This window comes from Stylophora pistillata, chromosome 7 (genome assembly GCF_964205215.1).
Source record: "Stylophora pistillata chromosome 7, jaStyPist1.2, whole genome shotgun sequence".
In the NCBI taxonomy this organism is placed as follows: Eukaryota; Metazoa; Cnidaria; class Anthozoa; order Scleractinia; family Pocilloporidae; genus Stylophora; species Stylophora pistillata.
The window spans coordinates 25528217-25546086 of record NC_142525.1 but is presented as its reverse complement, the minus strand read 5'-3'; the positions used below and the strand labels follow the sequence as shown (position 1 = coordinate 25546086).

Genomic DNA, 17870 nt, shown 5'->3' with positions numbered 1-17870 from the left:
GTCCGTTTGTCGAGCAACCAATCCAGCGAGAATTTCGAATTAACCGCCGTTCTTAATTCTTCTAATGCATGGAAGGAACTTCTTGTGCAGCTGAGAGACCGTTAATGCGTGGTCAACCTGGACCCTAGTCAAATCTCTCTCAATGGGTCCTCCCCATGGTCTTCTAACACCAACTCTTCACACATACTAAGGTACTCCCGGTAAGAGGATATTTGTAAAAATCCATTGAAAACAGTGAAGATGATCTAGTCAAGTCGATGAGTTTACCCGGGGTACCTTAGTATGTTTGAAGAGTTGGTGTTCGAAGACTATGGGGAGGACCGGTTGAGAGAGATTTGACTAGGTTCCAGGTTGACTGCGCATTAACAATCTCTCAGCTGCACAAAAAATTCCTTCCACACATTAGAAGAATTCCGAATGGCCAATAATTTGAAATTTCGCTGGATTGGTTGCTGGGATTTTTTTCGGTGAACTTGAAGGGCAACTATTTGGCTTTCATGCTGCCGAGTTTTGATTCGAGGGAAAGCATTCAAGTGTTGTTTTCAAGCGATTTTGGCGAGCATGTGTCAACAGAAGTTTCCGGCCTTCCGTATTTTATGCACGGTAATTTAGGGCGTCAAGCTAAAACACATCAAAACGGCCTCAAATCGCGAGGAGAACAACACAGACTACTCTATATGAAGGTAAGACTTTATTTCTTTGATTATTTCACACAACTTTACATTTACGGAGCTCAAAAGCAAGTCCAACTAAACCACTATACAAACTCTTTAATCATTCACTGTGAAAGAGCCTCTGACAGAGCTTGGGCGACCTGTGTTCGAAATATCGATCGCTCGTGTGCAATCAGTTACTTTTAAATTACACTAAGAATGCCAAATCGACATTTCTGTGAAATCATAACACGAAGTAACTTCCAAATACAGCATGAATAAGCCAATAAGGAACATCCCATTAGGAACACACTTCTAAATCAAAAACACGCGTAATCGAATCCACGCCGAAAGTTGTGGTTTAGTTCTTGGAGATAAACTAAATGCTTTGAATTAATAGACTTTTGTCTTCAATTTCAAACCTGTAATACGATTCGAATGGTGCTGATGAAAGATACTGCAGGTCAGTGAAAAACAAAACAGGTTTTTCGAAAGTGAACGCGAAAAGCCTTGGAAACAGACAATACATACCTTCATGCTTCTGCAGAAGTTGGTATATGTCATTGGACCTCAACTCTGGACAGCTCAGATTTTAAACAAATTCGTCAAGGTACATTTTGGCTAACGCAGTGATTGCTCTTCTGGATGTTCTGCAGTTTTCTTTTTGCTTGAAAGGCGCGTCTTCGAGTTAATTCTTCTGATCTAACACAATGATGCGTGATTGAGAAAACGACGAAGATTATCCTCGCTAAAACAATTTCTGGCATCCACTCAAAGCTGCCTCGTTATCATGAGTTGCTGAAAGAATGGGGAGAGTAACAAATGATTCGTAACCATCATTTTCCGATTCGCCCTTAATCTACCGCTTATAAGCGAGTCTAATTATTCTCAAATTACCGCATACATGCGGATAAAGTAGGCCCTATTTACCTACCGAGATTAGATTACCGAGAACAAAAAAAAGGCCTGGTAAGGTGCTGGATTTGTAGCTTAGCTTCGTACGGTATCGCAGTCGCACTTGACATGTGGCAAGGTTCAAGCGAACGAGGAAAGTTCATCGCTTTTACATCTGGTAAAAAGAGATCATGGATAAAATTCCACGCGTGAAGATTACTGAAGAACAGAAAAACATTCTGAAATCATTTCATGAAAATGGAATGATTTCTACCAAGCGGGAAATGGGAAGTGTAATACGCGAATGTGCTTCAGTAGCTTCATTGTCAGAGGAGCAAGTTAAGGTAAATGGAATACTTCAAAACACGTTCATGAATAATTTAGTTTCCGTGTCGTGAGGCTTAATTACTTTCCTTCACTACAATTCATGCATTTTAAATTATTTCCCTGAACCACGGTCCTGCTATCGCTCGCAAGCTCTTTGATTTCACTGGAAGATACCTAGGCCTGCTAGCTGCTCCGATCTTTATCAGCTTAAATATGGCACCTTAGGTTTGCAGCTTTCTTCAGTTGTTGTCAATATTATATATTCCACAGTCTGTTGAAGTTAAGGCTCGGGCTTACACTTGAGATACTATTGACAGTGGTACTCCACCAGCCTATACTTATTTCGCAACACTAAATCTACAACAAATTATAGAAAAAAAAACAGCTATTCCTAAACATAGGGAAAGTGCTCAAGCAAAGTAAACCACCCAAAATACAAATAAAAATATATATAAATCAATAAATATTTTAAAAATTGACGAAGTTAAGAAATGAGTGAAAGAATGAATGAATGTATAAATCAATCAATCAATCAATTTATTAAGCACCATTTTCAATTTTCAACAATTGCAAGGAAGTTAGTAGAAGATAATCTACATCTATTTTACACAAATATAATTGGAGCTCCGTGAATGACTAACTGAAGTGTGCTTGTTGTACTTGTCCACAATTCTATGTTTATAAATGTTTAAAAAAATTTTTTTTCTAGTGCGTTTTTTTTTTAATTTATAGGCCCACATCCTTCTGCCTCAGAGTACTGAGATCATTCTCCATGACAGAGTTTACATAGTCATGTACAATTGACAGATTAAACAATGATGAGGAGTCAATTGGAGTTTGATTTGTATATGTTGGGAGTACAGGATTCGAGAACATGATAGTAGACTGTTAAAAGCCACACTAATATAGGTGTATTTGAAGACAAAAGTATTGTTATGTCTTTCCACTTCCAAATGTAATTAAACCATTAGGTAATGACACCAGGTCAGTGTATTCACTATCCAAGCAGGATGGAATATTAGCTAGTCCTACAGTTGAGGATTTTGTTGGTGGTAGTAAACAATTAGTATGTATGAATTTTGTTGCTCCAGAAAATGTCCATGATGCCTTCCTCACAGAAATTGTTTTGGTTTACCCCCCCCCCCCCCCCACCTTACCACTTCAGCAGTCCATTTTGTTTCACCTCAGCCTTCCTCTCCAATCTGTTTCAAAATAATATAAAAAGGCTAGCAGACCCACACAATCCAGATCATGCTCCATGCTTGTATGGTATGGAGCATGCTGGTTGTGTGGGCAACTTGCCTTGTCATATCCTTTCTCATATGAGTGTTCTCACAGATTTTGATGTACATTAATTTCCACTGCAGCACGGTTGTAAAACATGTTTTATTCATGCTTTGGAAGCTGCCTCTGCACCATTAAGTTATGGCACACTTGGGAAGTTGGGAAAGCAGTCAAGCTAGAGTTACTCTTGGCTAAAGTGTGGACCAATGTTTAATAAGTTCCTGTGCAAAGATGACTTTGGCTGCCATAAAAAATTATAACATAACCAAAGTAAAGCGCGTGCTCTGATTGGTCAATTTAGCGTCCCCCATTTGCCCATGGGTGTACGCTGCTGACGTGAGCAAATGCAAAGACTATTTTTCCGCGCACACTTGTTTTTTCTGCTCACGTAAGATTTGTTAAATAAAAGGGAACTCTTTAGCTTCGATGTATCAATGTTGTGTTATAAAACAAATGGTAAACACCACAGCGTACACTATTGAGTTATGGATGCACTTGGGAGGTTTGCTAAGCATTCAAGAAGCTATAGTCACTCTCGGCTATCGCCTCGAGCGACTCTTATGCTTCTTTTATGCTTAGCAACCTCCCGCGTGCATCCATAACTCAATAGTGTACGCTGTGGTGTTTACCATTTGTTAAAGCTAAACTGAAAGGTAGCTAAAGCATGAACCAACTGTTAGCAAGTCCCTGTGCAAATTGTGTCACATACAAATGAATTTGATTTAATTTCTGGCTTAAAATATTTATTTGCATTTGTATCATATCTTGTGCTTGAGGGTGGTATAATAGTTGGGTTCAGTGAAGGTGATTGTTTAATAATTTACACATTGTAGTTGAGCTGTTATTTTTCATGATATTTATCATTAAACATCAATTTGGCATGGCACATTTGTGAGAGTGCTCACCTCCCACCAATGTGCCCCAGGTTTGATTTTCACACCTGGCACCGTACGTGGGTTCTGTTTTTAATGTTGTTTCCCATCCTTGCTGTGAGGGTTTTCTAATTCATTTGGAAGACAGCAGATTAATAATATGCAAATTCCTATTTTTAATTTCGTTTCCCTTATATCCTCATCCCACTGTGCTGGTGCAAAGACTGGAAACAGTCATCACTGTGAGTAATTGAAATGCAGTTGAATTTCTTTTTCTATCTTAAATGGAATTAATTTAGAGTGCATTAATTTGCAGAGTTGGATAAACAAATACAATGCCAAGCTGAGTGGCTCTGGCAATCGGCAGACAGCTCCTAAAAGCAAGCAACTCCATAGAAAACTGTCAGGTTACAACTTATTTACTAGTGATGTTATGCAAAAAGGTAAATGTAATTATTTCAATTGAATCATTCCTATGTTTTTAGTTGAAATTAATACTATGAATGAAAACCAATTTATGCATTTTAAATACATTTTACAAGCATTTGCAATAATTAGTTACTTTTGGAATGGTCTTCACTATTACCATTTTTCTTTTGCACTATATCTATTTTTCTGCACTATTTAAAATTGAAGATAAAACTGGTGGGAGTGGAGATGTCTTTAGGACTTTAGGAGAAAAGTGGAGGCGCCTGGCAGAGGAATCCAGAGAAGAATACCGCAAAAAAGCCATGGAAGATAGTGGCAATCGTATCTTGCAGCCATCAAATAGTGTGAGAGCCCAAAAGGTCATTAAAAATATGATGAAAGAGGTACAGTTGAACAGCCATAGTGCATGTAGTGCATATATTACATTATGCTGAAAAGGAAGCTGTATGCTATAATTAATTGCCAATTTGTAGCATTTCCAAGCACAACAATTTAGTTACATTTGTATTTAACATAAATTGTATATTGTAAAGATGAAAGAGAGAAAAAGTAACTTATTAAGTTTTAATGAATGAGTGAGTGAGTGGGTGCATGGGTGGGGGGAAAATAGGTCATGTGACTTATGTTTTAAAAAGAACAATTTATGATGTAACGACATTCAAAGCTGGTCATCAACTGTTTTGCACGTAAGCATCAAGATAAATCATCAAGATAGCAAATCAAGGGATCTGACTACTCAGAAACAAATTAAGTTACGAAACCATTTGTCGCTTGAACTAAGAATGTTGTAAATAATAATTTATCGCGAAACTATTTAAATTTCAGCTGGCTACAATATAACCATGGGTGCTACAAACTGTGTTCACTCTAGTGCAAATAAAGTTCTGACAACTTTGATCTCTGGTGGGCTAATCTTCAAAATAAGTAACTGCTTTAACCATAGGAGTGAGTCAATGACTGGGATAGATCTCACATGATAATGATATCACACTTGTTTTGTATATAATTTGTAGATAAGTTTAAGTCATGCTGTTTATATTAGGTGTGGGAGGTTGAAAACTTGAAGGTGCTCCTTCAAAAACAACAGGGTGAAGCCACCTTAAGGTGTCTTTGAGGAAGCATCCCATGAGCCTGGGATTATTCTTAATTGTTTTATTTTAAATGTACAGGTGGCAGAACTTGAATTGCTTGGTGGACAGGGAATGGTGTTATGCTCGTATGATGGCATGTTATACCATGGCCAGTCAGCAATTTGTGACAAGCTGATTGCTGACAAAGACCTTATTAAGTCCTTTGGTAGCCTATTGCAATGTAAGTGTCCAATTATATTTACATATTTTAACATAATAATACATTGGCAATATATTGTAACAGTTATTAAATATAATATTTGTTATGATCATGATCAAATGGTTTCATTAATTCAACCGCAAGGCCTTCAGTTGGTTTATCTTGTTTATAACACTAACTTGGTGCTATTTTAGAATAGCCTGGTTGAATTGAAACACATTAAGTGGGAGTTTAAGGAGGCCATTTAGCTCTATAATGCAAGACAGTTATAGAAACCTTACGTCTTTATTTGTATATTCTTACGTTGTGTAGTTCCCGAAAATTACTGCTGACAGTTCCTCCACACAAGGGATCAGAAATTCCTGGTAGGCTGGGGAGATCAAAGACCATAAATTGAAAGAAATGAGTCTATTGTTAATTGGAATTCCATGAGAGGTGGGGGTTTTTATAAAACCCCCCTCTGTGGGGGAAGTGTGGATATTTTATGGAACAACACATTTGCCCTAGGTTCTTACTGAATAGATTTCTGCTAATTGTTTTTCTTTTATTTTCCTGTCCATTTCTTGAAGTATCAGACAAAGAAAAAGAAGAAGTGTCGCCGAAAGATCTACAGGAACTTTTTAACAGCAAATACAGTACAGTCAAACATTTTTGGAATGTACTCTCTTTCAAAGCATGGTTAGTGGGTTAAGAATTGCAATGTTCCCCTTTTTTCAGATTACATGGAGGACTTTTGCTTTTACAAGTATTATTATATTAAAACATAACATGTTGAATCACATCCTACCCAGAAAACTTAAAATTTCAACAAGAACTATTGCCCAGACATCTAAAACAATTGGAAGTATCCTGAACACAGTTACATTGATTATGTTTCTGTATAGCAGAGTTATGGTATGTTAATAGACAGGTGTAGATTTGTATCCCATACATTAGTAAGACAAAAGGAAGTGAAAAACAGTGATAAATAATGATAACATTATATATCTAAGAAGTGATTGCTTATTTGTCTCACTCTAGGTGAACTTGTGGGTAAAAGTGGACAAAAAATGCCCTATGCAAAGGCGAAGCAGTTGGGAATTGTTTTTCAAGGTCTTCCTGAGACCTTGGGAAAGGACATTGGAGAGGCTCCACGAAAGCCACATTTGTATGGCAGCGCCCAACGCCAGAAGTTGTGGTTGACACGAGATACGTGGAAATTCGATGTTTCACACTCCGTCTACAGTCAGTCGACCCCACCCACATCCATTGTCAGTTCATCCTCACCTATCACAAGCTTACTAATTTCTCAAAATAGTGCAACCAGCTTCCTTGTTTCTTCATGTAGCACCATAGTTACCTCACCAAGCACCATCATTACCTCACCTAGGACCATAGTTACCTTACCATGCACCATCGTCACTTCACCAAGCAGCATGGATCCCTCACCTGGCACCATCGTCACCTCACCTACTTCCCTTATTACCCATTCCACCAGTCTCCCTACGTCATCCACTCTTCTGGTTGCGCCATCAAAATCTGCCTTATCTTCACCACCCGTTGCTTCTACTGCTAGTCGTTCTTTGTCCAGTATTTCTTCCCCATCGGGAACCATCATATCCAAAGGTGAGAATGCAACTTTTAAAGAAGGTACAAGTGAGCCGGCACATTCGGCAAAGCTATATCCTCAGTTCTAAACTCGTCCATTTACAAAGAAAGTTGCGAAATGTCCATGCACCCAGATCTCTCCATTCCAAAAGTAGTATGTATTTTTCTGATGTAATGTTTAATATAAAGGTCTGGGAAAAGGCTTTCACTTGATGGATCTAGCATGTCAGTTCCGGCTGATGGTAAGAAAGTGACCTAAGCTACATTTCAATGCGTCAGGCTCCTCTGCCAGCACATTTGTTAGTTTTTATTTTTATCACACTTTCATTTCACTTGCAAACTATCTTTATCATGACCAGAAAGTAACTATTATTTTGAGCGGGGGCAGTATTTGAATAAAGCATCTGTAAATTGATCTTTGTAGATACTCAGTTCGGAATGACGATCCCTAACGGTAACGATGTGACTCATGCTGTTTACCAACTGAGCCAAAGACAGCAACTACACGGTCGTGCTGTTACCCCAGGGAATGTCGTGGTGGAGGTCCTCCAGGTGCTCAGGCCAGGATTACTTCCCTTGTGTCCCGGAGGATTCGATCAAGATGAGCCAGTGTCTGTCGGAGGATACTACGAGTGGCCTTGCAGCCATCTTGTTCTAATGTAGTTTACAATGTAGCCGCGGTTAATAACCGAAATGTAACTATGTTTCAGTAGAAACTCAGCTGTGTTCTATTGGAATTCCCTGAATCTGATTGGTTCTCCCACTGCTTTCTAAAAAAAAACGCTCGAGATTCCATCGCGTGATAGTTGATGAGGGAAACTATGATCAACTATCACAGGTTATAGTTCACCACTAAATTTTCTTCGATCCTTGTTGGTTTAACTTGATCATGTGACGCGATAGTGTTCGTCTGCGGAAGGCTACTGTCAGTGCGTCTGCTGAAAATACCCGTATGGATAGTAGTCATGCGTGAAAATTTCCTGTAAATAAGCGGTTTCGTAGAAAATAAACAACTTAAAAGTAGTTAGGTAGTTCGTCTGTTTTCTTTTTCCAATTTTATACTTGGCTTTCATCTCAAAATCTTGAAAATAATTCAATTGACGTGTTATTTTTGAATTAGCGCGCGGAAGAAAATTTAGTGGGGAACAATGGAAACAACAGAGTGTATTTGTCTCGGAACTATCGGTCTGATAGTTGGCCCTTAGAAGTTTGATGTTCTTAAAACTAGCGTATATGCCCTCGAAGCTACTGGACCGACGTTCAAATCGTAACAACAGTATTATCCAAATCTAGATTACAGACACCGATAACTCTTAACAAACGTGAAGAAGCGCCCGCCTTTTTGTTATGAAACCCTACCCCAAGTTCTATTTTACAATTAGCCTGATTTATGAGCTCGAGATTTCTATCGCACTATGGGTGGTTTGCACGTAACGTCATTGCCGCCATGTTGGTGGACGTAAACAATAGATATTTCATTAGGGGCAGACCATTTGACTTTTGAGGGGGGGGGGGGAAGCGGGTGATTTCTGGTCGTCAAGAAATTTTTTTTCTAGCAATCTGCTGTCCAGGATATTTTTTCCGATTTTTTGGTACATTTTTTTCTGTTACATTTGGGCTGCATGCAGTTTTTTTCTTCCAACAAGCGTTTGCAGGAAATTTTCAAAATCACCCACTCCCCCCCCTCAAAAGTTAAATGCTCGGCCCCTTAGCTCCTTTTGTTCGTCCACCAGCATTTGTTCCTTCCACCATTGATACCTGTGCTTCTAGAGATTGGCTGCTAACCACCTAGAGTTCACGAAGGTGCAACCCAAGTCAACTATCACGCATGGAAATCGAGAGCGAATAATCTAATAGTTTTAGTATAAATCTACTAGTCGTTCAAAACTTAAACTAACTCCTATTCACTCCTTTTTGTGCACGAAAGGAAATTAGCGATGTCAGCAGCATAAATCGAGTGTAAATAAGTAACTATGATTTAGAGAAGAGAGTAACTAATTATGTAAACTATCGGATGATCTTTTTTCAAAACAAAAATAGTTATTTGGGATACTTATTTCTTTCATTTCATTATATTAATAAAATATTGGTATTTTTGACAATAAAGATTTTTTTATGTGAAAGCCCTGAACTACTTGCTGAGACGATGAGATCACATAAATAAGTTGCCTTTTTTTATTGTTTTGCGTGTCTTTACTAATGAACTTATTTGACACACAGTCGTGTTTGAATTTGCGAGGGCTATATCTGAAACATTAGGGACCTTAAGCAGTCAGGACGGCAACGCCAAGGAAGACTTCGATTAAAAAATGAATTTCTACTCTTAGAATTTCAAATATAGCTGCACGAGCCTACTGTCTTATACGGCGCCACAGCTCAACTTCAGTATGAGGTATAACAGTAGCATTGAGTTCCAAATGGCAACTAATATATTTGCCGACGCGGTTTCAGCTCGCAGACGACGCAAATTTTGGCGATGTCACTTTGTTGTTTTGGCATAGGACGGCTAAGAAATGTACAAAGTTCCTAAATGCACGTGCTGAGCTATTGTACTGCCAATTAGATCTCTTGTTTTTCCACGCCCTCGTTGCCGTCGCCATCGTGGTTGCTTAAAGTACCTATTTCATGGAAAGTGACGCTGAAAAACAAATAATCATATGAAACGTGCAAAGCGGACGACTTGGATGAGGTTAAGCCCATAACAAACCCCTGTTTCGTTTCATTTCATTGGTTGATAGAGCAATGTGATGTGAAATCCTGCAATCAAACTTGCATGAGAAGCAAAGAAAATGTACGGAACGGCGCTGCTTATCATTCGAAAAGCCGTCAAATAGTTAACGCTGAAAGGCAAACGGGGAGGGGGGCGGCTAGTCTTAAGCCTGGCAGAATCAACAAAAACAGAGCTTAATTAAAACAAAGAAAAACCTGATAGCTGAACTCTTCACTGTGCACCCCAATGACCTTAATTCCACCAAAAACGGAGTTATTTTTGTGAATCTAATGTAGCAGCCTTTATATGGCATATCCAGAGATCGACTCTGCACCCCGATTACTTTCATTGCACGAAAAACGGGGTTAATTTAATGATTGCAGTCTAGAAAGCGTTATATGGCCTATCTAGAGATCGACTCAGTGCATCCCTATTTTACCCTTTAATTTATTCGAGTTTAACCGCAAAACGCGGTTATATTATTGATTGCAGTCTAGAAAGCGTTATATGGCATATCTAGAGATCTACTCAGTGCATCCCGATGTTATCCTTTAATTTATTTGAGTTCAACCGAAAAACGGGGATAATTTATTGATTGCAGTCTAGAAAGCGTTATATGCCATATCTAGATATCGACTCAGTGCATCCCGATTTTACCCTTTAATTTAATTTATTTGAGTTCAACCGAAAAACAGAGATTAATTTATTGATTGTAGTCTAGCAAGCGATATATGGCATATCTAGAGATCGACTCAGTGCATCCCGATTTTACCCTTTAATTTATTTCAGTTCAACCGAAAAACGGACTTAATTTATTGATTGCAGTTTACCAAGCGTTATATGGCATATCTAGAGATCGACTCAGCGCATCCCGATTTTACCCTTTAATTTATTTCAGTTCAACCGAAAAACGGGGATAATTTATTGATTGCAGTCTAGAAAGCGTTATATGGCATATCTAGATATCGACTCAGTGCATCCCGATTTTACCCTTTAATTTATTTGAGTTCAACTGAAAAACAGAGAATAATTTATTGATTGCAGTCTAGCAAGCGATATATGGCATATCTAGAGATCGACTCAGTGCATCCCGATTTTACCCTTTAATTTATTTCAGTTCAACCGAAAAACGGGGATAATTTATTGATAGCAGTCTAGAAAGCGTTATATGGCATATCTAGATATCGACTCAGTACATCCCGATTTTACCCTTTAATTTATTTGAGTTCAATTGAAAAACAGAGAATAATATATTGATTGCAGTCTAGCAAGCGATATATGGCATATCTAGAGATCGACTCAGTGCATCCCGATTTTACCCTTTAATTTATTTCAGTTCAACCGAAAAACGGGGATAATTTATTGATAGCAGTCTAGAAAGCGTTATATGGCATATCTAGATATCGACTCAGTGCATCCCGATTTTACCCTTTAATTTATTTGAGCTGAACCGAAAAACGGAGTTAATTTATTGATTGCAGTCTAGAAAGCGTTATATGGCATATCTAGAGATTGACTCAGCGCATCCCGATTTTACCCTTTAATTTATGTGAGTTCAACCGAAAAACGGGGTTAATCTATTGGTTGCAGTCTAGAAAGCGTTATATGGCATATCTAGAGATCGACTCAGTGCATCCCGATTTTACCCTTTAATTTATTTGAGTTCAACCGAAATACGGGGTTATATTATTGATTGCAGTCTAGCAAGCGTTATATGGCATATCTAGATATCGACTCAGTGCATCCCGATTTTACCCTTTAATTTATTTGAGTTCAACCGAAAAAAAGAGAATAATTTATTGATTGCAGTCTAGCAAGCGATATATGGCATATCTAGGTATTGACTGAGTGCATCCCGATTTATTCGAGTTCAACCGAAAAACGAGGTTATATTATTGATTGCAGCCCAGAAGGCGTTACATGGCTTATCCAGAGATCGACTGTGCATCCCAATGTTACTTTTCTCTGAGTTCAACCGAAAAACGGAGTTAATTTATTGATTGCTGTCTTGCAAGCGTTAGACTAGGGCAAGCGTTATCTAGAGATCGACTGTGCACCCCAATTTTACCTTTCTTTGAGTTCAACCGAAAAAAGGGGTTTGTATATATTATGTTATTGATTGCACTCCAGCAAGCGTTATATGGCATATCTACAGATCGACTGTGCACCCCGATTTTACCTCTTTGAGTTCAACGGAAAAACTGGTTAGTTTAGTGAATGCAGTCTAGCAAGCTTTATATGGCATATCTAGAGATTGACTATGCATCCCGAATTTACCTTTAAATTTAATTGAGTTCAACCCAAAAACGGGAGTTAATTTAGTGAATGCAGTCTAATAAGCGATATATGGCATATCTAGACATCCACTGTACACCTCGATTTTAAACCTTAGTTTCAGTTCAAATGCAAAACTGGGTTGTTTTAGTGACTGAATTCAATGTAGTTTGGGTTGGTCAATGCCTTGTTAGCAGACACTAATGCATTTATTTTAGTGCTTTAGTTTATTTGATTTACACCCGACCCCACAACCTGTTCAGCTTAATTTGAAACATATCGTGTTTAAATAAAGGTATTATTATAATTTCGCGAGGCTACAATGTTTTCTCTAAGGCAGCGTCTACACTTAGCGGATAAATGTTTAAACACAGCTTTACTTCCACGGCTAGGGCTACCATCCACACTAGTCCGTCACGAAAACGAAGCTCTTCGAAAATGCGCTTTTAAACGGAGAACATTTTGAAAATGGAGCTTCTCGTAAACGATGGCGTCACGTTAATCGCGTGATTCCCTGACCGAATTTTCCTTTCAAACAAATTCAAAATGACCGGTAATTGTTGCGTTATTAAATTCCTCCAAGGTAGTGTGCACTGAAAACAATAGTGCGTTTTCAGAATGTAAAATTTCAAGCACTTTTAGGAATGAATATGAGAGGTACTTTATTAGAGTATCAAACACCAAGCAACCGATGAAAGCACGAAGTTGTAACCTCAGTCACTGGTTTTTTGAGAGGGATTTTTACGGGAACCAGTGACGAACCCACACCTTTGTTGTTTGCTTTTTTGCAGGCCGCAGAGAGACGTTAGGAGTACAGAGCGCTTTTCAGTAAACCGTGAAATACTAAATAATTAGGTACTGTTGCACTAATTCCACTGTTTTCATTTTTAAAATGTCTATTTTTTACAAATTTTTAGAGGTTGTTTCATGTTTCAATGAAAACCGCTCAACTAGGGTCATTCATGGTAATCATGTATTGGCTAGTGAATTACAAGATAATTGAAAAGAAAGAGGGATCAGTGCTTTATCGTTTAATATCAATACAAAGGCTGCTTCAAGTTGAAAGAAATAGCAGGTCCGTTCACCGCCATGCTGATACCACTTAACTACGTCGGTGTTCCATGTCTATTTGGCAACTTTTGCTCGAAGAAATTATTTATTGGGTACTATTGTAAGTAGTTAAACAAAGTGAATGCAATGCTAAGATATTTAAATGTATTCACAAATTGATTTATGGAAGTTATGGAGACGGGCATGCAATGAGACAGTTGAAATGTTACGAGAGACCAATCATTCCTTTTTTGCAGGTAAAAACTGCTACATCTAATGATTGAAGATGTAGACATTAAATCATAAAATGTTCTGGCATTTTATGAGTCATCAGAGTCGCAATCAGAGAATTCTGAGTCCGAGACATCGTCGCACCCGTATTCAGTATTAAGGACCGAAAGGAGATCTTCCAGGACACCTTGTTCCTCCAATTCTAGGATGGAACTATTTTGATTATCGTAATCATCATCCTCATAATCATCGTGGGCGTCAGTAGTATCACGATTCCCACCATCGTTGGAATCAACGCCTTCCGCTTCTCCAACTGGGTCAGACAAAATTCCGTCACCTCGTACCTCTTCATCATCGCTAATATCTCGAGCAAAAAGATCTTGCAGGTGAAGAGTAAAGGCCTCAGTCTCATCTCGTTTAGAAAGTACAAGTGCTAACAATCCACGACTACGATAATCCGCCGAGTCTGTTGCAGCTAGTTTCTTAGACCAGCTGTCTAAGACTCCTAGTTTACGTTGATAAAACATCGCTACTCTCGTGATTTCATCCTTCACTAAAACTTCTTCCTCAGTGCATCGTTTGATCATATGCTTAAAATCAATAATTTGCCGTTTTATGCAGTACGGCACACCGACGAATAGATTGGAATCATCAAGGGTAGCCCACAAGGAGGAACTGACATCCAACGCCTCCACGAGATTGACCTTTGAAGGGTATATACATCCACGTGATGCTGCATCTCCTCGCTCGTACTGCTTTATAAGTTGTTTCACAGCATTCGTTGTTTTTGTGATTTGACCGCACAATTTCTTTGCCACGGCTTGGCCATCTAAAAACAACAGACACAAAAAAGATTCTTCCTTTATTTCTTACAAATGTAGTGGTGGTTGCGACATACCCTATCGCCACTTCTCTCATTTACTATAATTTGTTTACTTGTGTTGAAATTTGATAGCATTAACTGCCTTTCATGTACAGGGAGTAGAGGAATAACTTACAACTGACGGAAGGCCAGGGAAAAGATTGCTAAGTATATAATTTAAACCATCAGTGATTAAACACATCCAATGAGACAGTTGAGTTGTTTAGGGAGAGTAATCATTGTTCTGTTGTTTTCAGGCAAAACTGCTACATCTTACGATTAACGATGTAAACGTTACGTTGTATTAATAATCTATACTGGCGTTTTATCAACCATCAGAGTCGCAGTTAGAGAATTCTGATTCCAAGGCATCGTCGATTGCTTGTCTCGTTGTTCTGGGCACTTGATTTTGATACGTTTCTGTATTCTATACCAATTTGTAAAATGCGTACTTGATTACCTGCATACTTTTTCATCAGCTGCAAAAGAAACCACCGTTCTGTACACTTTCCATGCATTGTCAGCAGAAGATTCTTCCGTCGCTTATCCTCGAGACACCGAATGTAACTTTGGTACATGCTGCTGTCTGGAGACCATCGACACTGTCCATTTTCCATTTTCTTAAGTTCCTCGTCCAAACTAGATTAACAAGAAAGAAACCTACTTTAAGGGCGTTAAATAATATAACGAAACATAGAACCTCATTACGTGACGATACCATAACGCTGCAAGGTTAAAAACGTACCGGCTTAGTTCCTTTGTCAAGATTTTCCATGTATCTGATCCTGACGTACATTCTTGAAGACTGGTTCTAAAATGTAAACAGATCATTACAATAATTAGAACAAAACATTAAACTGGATCACAAGACATGTTATATTATCACTAGGAACTAAACCTGGTCGCGTGTTAAAATTATGAAACAACATCTTGGTGTCGACTGTCTTGCAAAGATTGGGTTTGCCCAGGGTTGGAAAAAAAGATTCTTTAATTTATCTTTTATATGTTTAACGAGTCAACTTATTACCTCACGGTGTAGTACTTTTTCAGTTTTTCTTGGTATGCCACTGTACCCGATAGATCTGTGTTGATGTGGTGATAAAAAGTATGAGATAATGATGTACACATGTATGCATGCAGTCAGAAAGTAAATGTAAATCGATTTTCAAGCATTAATGATCAGTTGATCACGTAGTGCGTGAAATAGAGTTACATTTACTTCGATGGAGCTCAAATATAAGTATTGGTGTGATCACAGGCTGAACCCAATTCTTAATATGGAATAAAGTTACTAATTCAAAAAGGATGGTTTAGATTAATTGACACCAACAGGTTTTTCTTCATTTGTCTCCTTCATGACAGATTCTTTTTCTGCCAAGGTCCACTCCTCAATAGTGCTATCTTCCACTTTTTTACCTTTGTATGTACAATATAAATATAATAAATGAAAGAAGGGAGTTAAAAATCAAAATACCTCCAGAGTGTAGAATCAGCAACTAGCATATACAAAAAAACGTAGTTTATGGCATGAAGATGGTTGGTCAGATAGGGGCTTTACAGTTGGTATAAGATTAACACTGAACCTGTTTCAGCAAGCTTTCGAATAAGTAAAGCCAGTTGATCCTCCGTTTCTGCTCTCACCTCCCTTGCTCTCTTTAAGTGATCACAAAGACGTTCTCCTGAAAGAAAGTCATACCGTTCAATCACTTTTGAAAGGGACCTCGAAAACAAAACTTTACTTCTACTCATGAACTGCTTTTGTCATCAGAAACAAATTAACAGTAAAAAACGAATAAATATACCAATATTTGCAATAGACTTCTTTGCATAATGAATGAGAAAGTCTGTTAAGGTGTCCACTCGATGGGCTGGAGTCATCTCCTTGGTGATTTTTCCTGTTGGCCTTAAATATGACCACAGTCGTTCCATCACCTCACCGTCACTTAGACCAAAACCTTCCAATCTCCTCCCAGCATAGTTTACCTGCAATGAATTGAATTTACACCCAAGGGAAGATGTTTATAATAATAAAATGTACTAGCAATAAATAGGAAATTTTCTTTGTATGCTGAAAATACACCATTTACAACAAATTTGAAAGACTTATATCCTATAAACACAAAACACCTTGAAAACTTGAAAACACAAAAAGTTTAGTGGAGTTAAGTTAAAACGTTTCTTGTATACCTGACGTGATACCTTGTGTCCATAGCAATGAAATGAAGGTATTGCAACAACGACATTGGTCAACAAGTTTTCCTGACGGGTGTTCTTAAAATGAAAAAATACATTTTGATTAGGATGCATACATTTCAACCTTGTAGGTGACACCAGTGTAGTAAAGTAATATAATAATGTATTAGTTAACTATTGACCCTACATACACAAGCAATTGAACTTTCCTCAATGACCACTAAGAAGTGGCTCCTACACATAAGGGGCCACAAATGCAATAATTCAAATGGAGGCTGCAGCCTTCATAGAAATGGCCTATGTGATTCCCATTTCCCTTCACTAGACCAGTCATTGCAGTCCTTACCAATATAAAGATGAGATAATATATTAATATAGCCATTTGCTTACTTTCAGATGTGCATGCAAAATGCATGCAATGTCATAGAAAAAGAAAACTTCAATGTCTTTCTGTGCAATCATTTCCTTGATCCACTTTAACAGAAAAACTGCATTTCCAATTCTGAATAAAAAACAATTATGTCTAGTTAAACTAAGCAAATCATCAAAACTCTCCTGTACATCCCAAATACAAAGGTAATGAAAAGATGCAAAAAAATTCATGGGAACAAATAGGAACTACATAACAGTGATAAAATAAGAAAACAAAGAAAGAATTCATGAATATATGACATCTGAGGCAATTTCATCGTTTAAAACCTAAGCAAGATGTTTCTTTGTACTAAGAAAACATACTCCTCTCCCCTCTTCAGGCTAAAGAACTTTAATGGCACTTCATGTCGACATGCAGCCCCAAAAAGTGCAGTTTCATCCAGCTTTTTGGATTTAATTTTGGACTGCAGATTAGCTCCTGCTTGAAACTGATTGCATGCTTGGTCCTGCAAAATACAACACGAAAGGCATGCAGAGCTCATAAACAAAAAGTACCAGAAAATATAAAGAAACTTTAGTACTCATCTACTTCATGTCATACTGACATAATAGAAACATCAACAACACGCAACCTTTCCAAGAATTATGTTATTGACTATCTGATGGGTATTTATAGAAGAAAGAAATCTAACTTGACAAACCCTCCTCCTTTATGTGGGCTTCCAGGACCACCTCAGTAGGAAGAGAGAAAGCCACCCTAGGCAGAGTTATAATTGTCACAGAAAGGAATTATAAATAGATTATATTCTGATGACCAAAAAAAAAAAAAAAAGATTACCATA

General features: G+C 37.9%; 3 protein-coding genes across 12 annotated transcripts in view; 1 reads left to right on the top strand and 2 right to left on the bottom strand.

Annotated features, from left to right (window-relative positions):
* LOC111335767 (uncharacterized) overlaps positions 1–17870 on the bottom strand; it is a 64410-nt gene that overhangs the window by 15416 nt on the left and 31124 nt on the right. For 5 of the 6 annotated variants that reach the window (XM_088728247.1, XM_088728250.1, XM_088728249.1 and 2 more), the window contains exon 1: positions 1185–1429. The exons of the other annotated variant lie outside the window; for it this stretch is intronic. The gene's annotated coding sequence lies outside the window, so the exon portion shown is untranslated. Of the gene's footprint in view, positions 1–1184; positions 1430–17870 lie in introns of those variants that run through there. 6 annotated transcript variants of the gene reach the window in all.
* Positions 663–9459, top strand: LOC148727258 (uncharacterized). Of its 3 annotated transcripts, XM_088728305.1 has the most exons (8): positions 663–683; positions 4347–4473; positions 4667–4842; positions 5629–5770; positions 6319–6384; positions 6770–6846; positions 7255–7354; positions 7761–9459. In XM_088728305.1, the coding sequence occupies exons 1-8, from the start codon at positions 678–680 to the stop codon at positions 7997–7999; spliced, it is 933 nt and encodes a 310-aa protein (XP_088584431.1). In that variant the 5' UTR covers positions 663–677; the 3' UTR covers positions 8000–9459. The 3 variants fall into 3 exon arrangements, with proteins under 3 accessions (XP_088584431.1, XP_088584429.1, XP_088584430.1); XM_088728303.1 differs by having other exon boundaries at positions 6770–7354; XM_088728304.1 differs by lacking the exon at positions 663–683 and adding an exon at positions 1486–1891 and having other exon boundaries at positions 6770–7354.
* Positions 13337–17870, bottom strand: part of LOC148727257 (uncharacterized) — a 4825-nt gene continuing 291 nt past the window's right edge. Inside the window, exons 2-10 of one of the 3 annotated variants that reach the window (XM_088728290.1) lie at positions 17392–17534; positions 17047–17158; positions 16651–16734; positions 16266–16446; positions 16047–16142; positions 15491–15545; positions 15182–15274; positions 14924–15102; positions 13337–14430 (exon numbers count right to left, since the gene is read on the bottom strand). In XM_088728290.1, coding sequence (XP_088584416.1) covers positions 13691–14430; positions 14924–15102; positions 15182–15274; positions 15491–15545; positions 16047–16142; positions 16266–16446; positions 16651–16734; positions 17047–17158; positions 17392–17534 — 1683 coding nt within the window. In that variant the 3' untranslated portion in view covers positions 13337–13690. The remainder of the gene's footprint in view (positions 14431–14923; positions 15103–15181; positions 15275–15490; positions 15546–16046; positions 16143–16265; positions 16447–16650; positions 16735–17046; positions 17159–17391; positions 17535–17870) is intronic. The other 2 variants (XM_088728292.1, XM_088728291.1) reach the window with 2 other exon arrangements.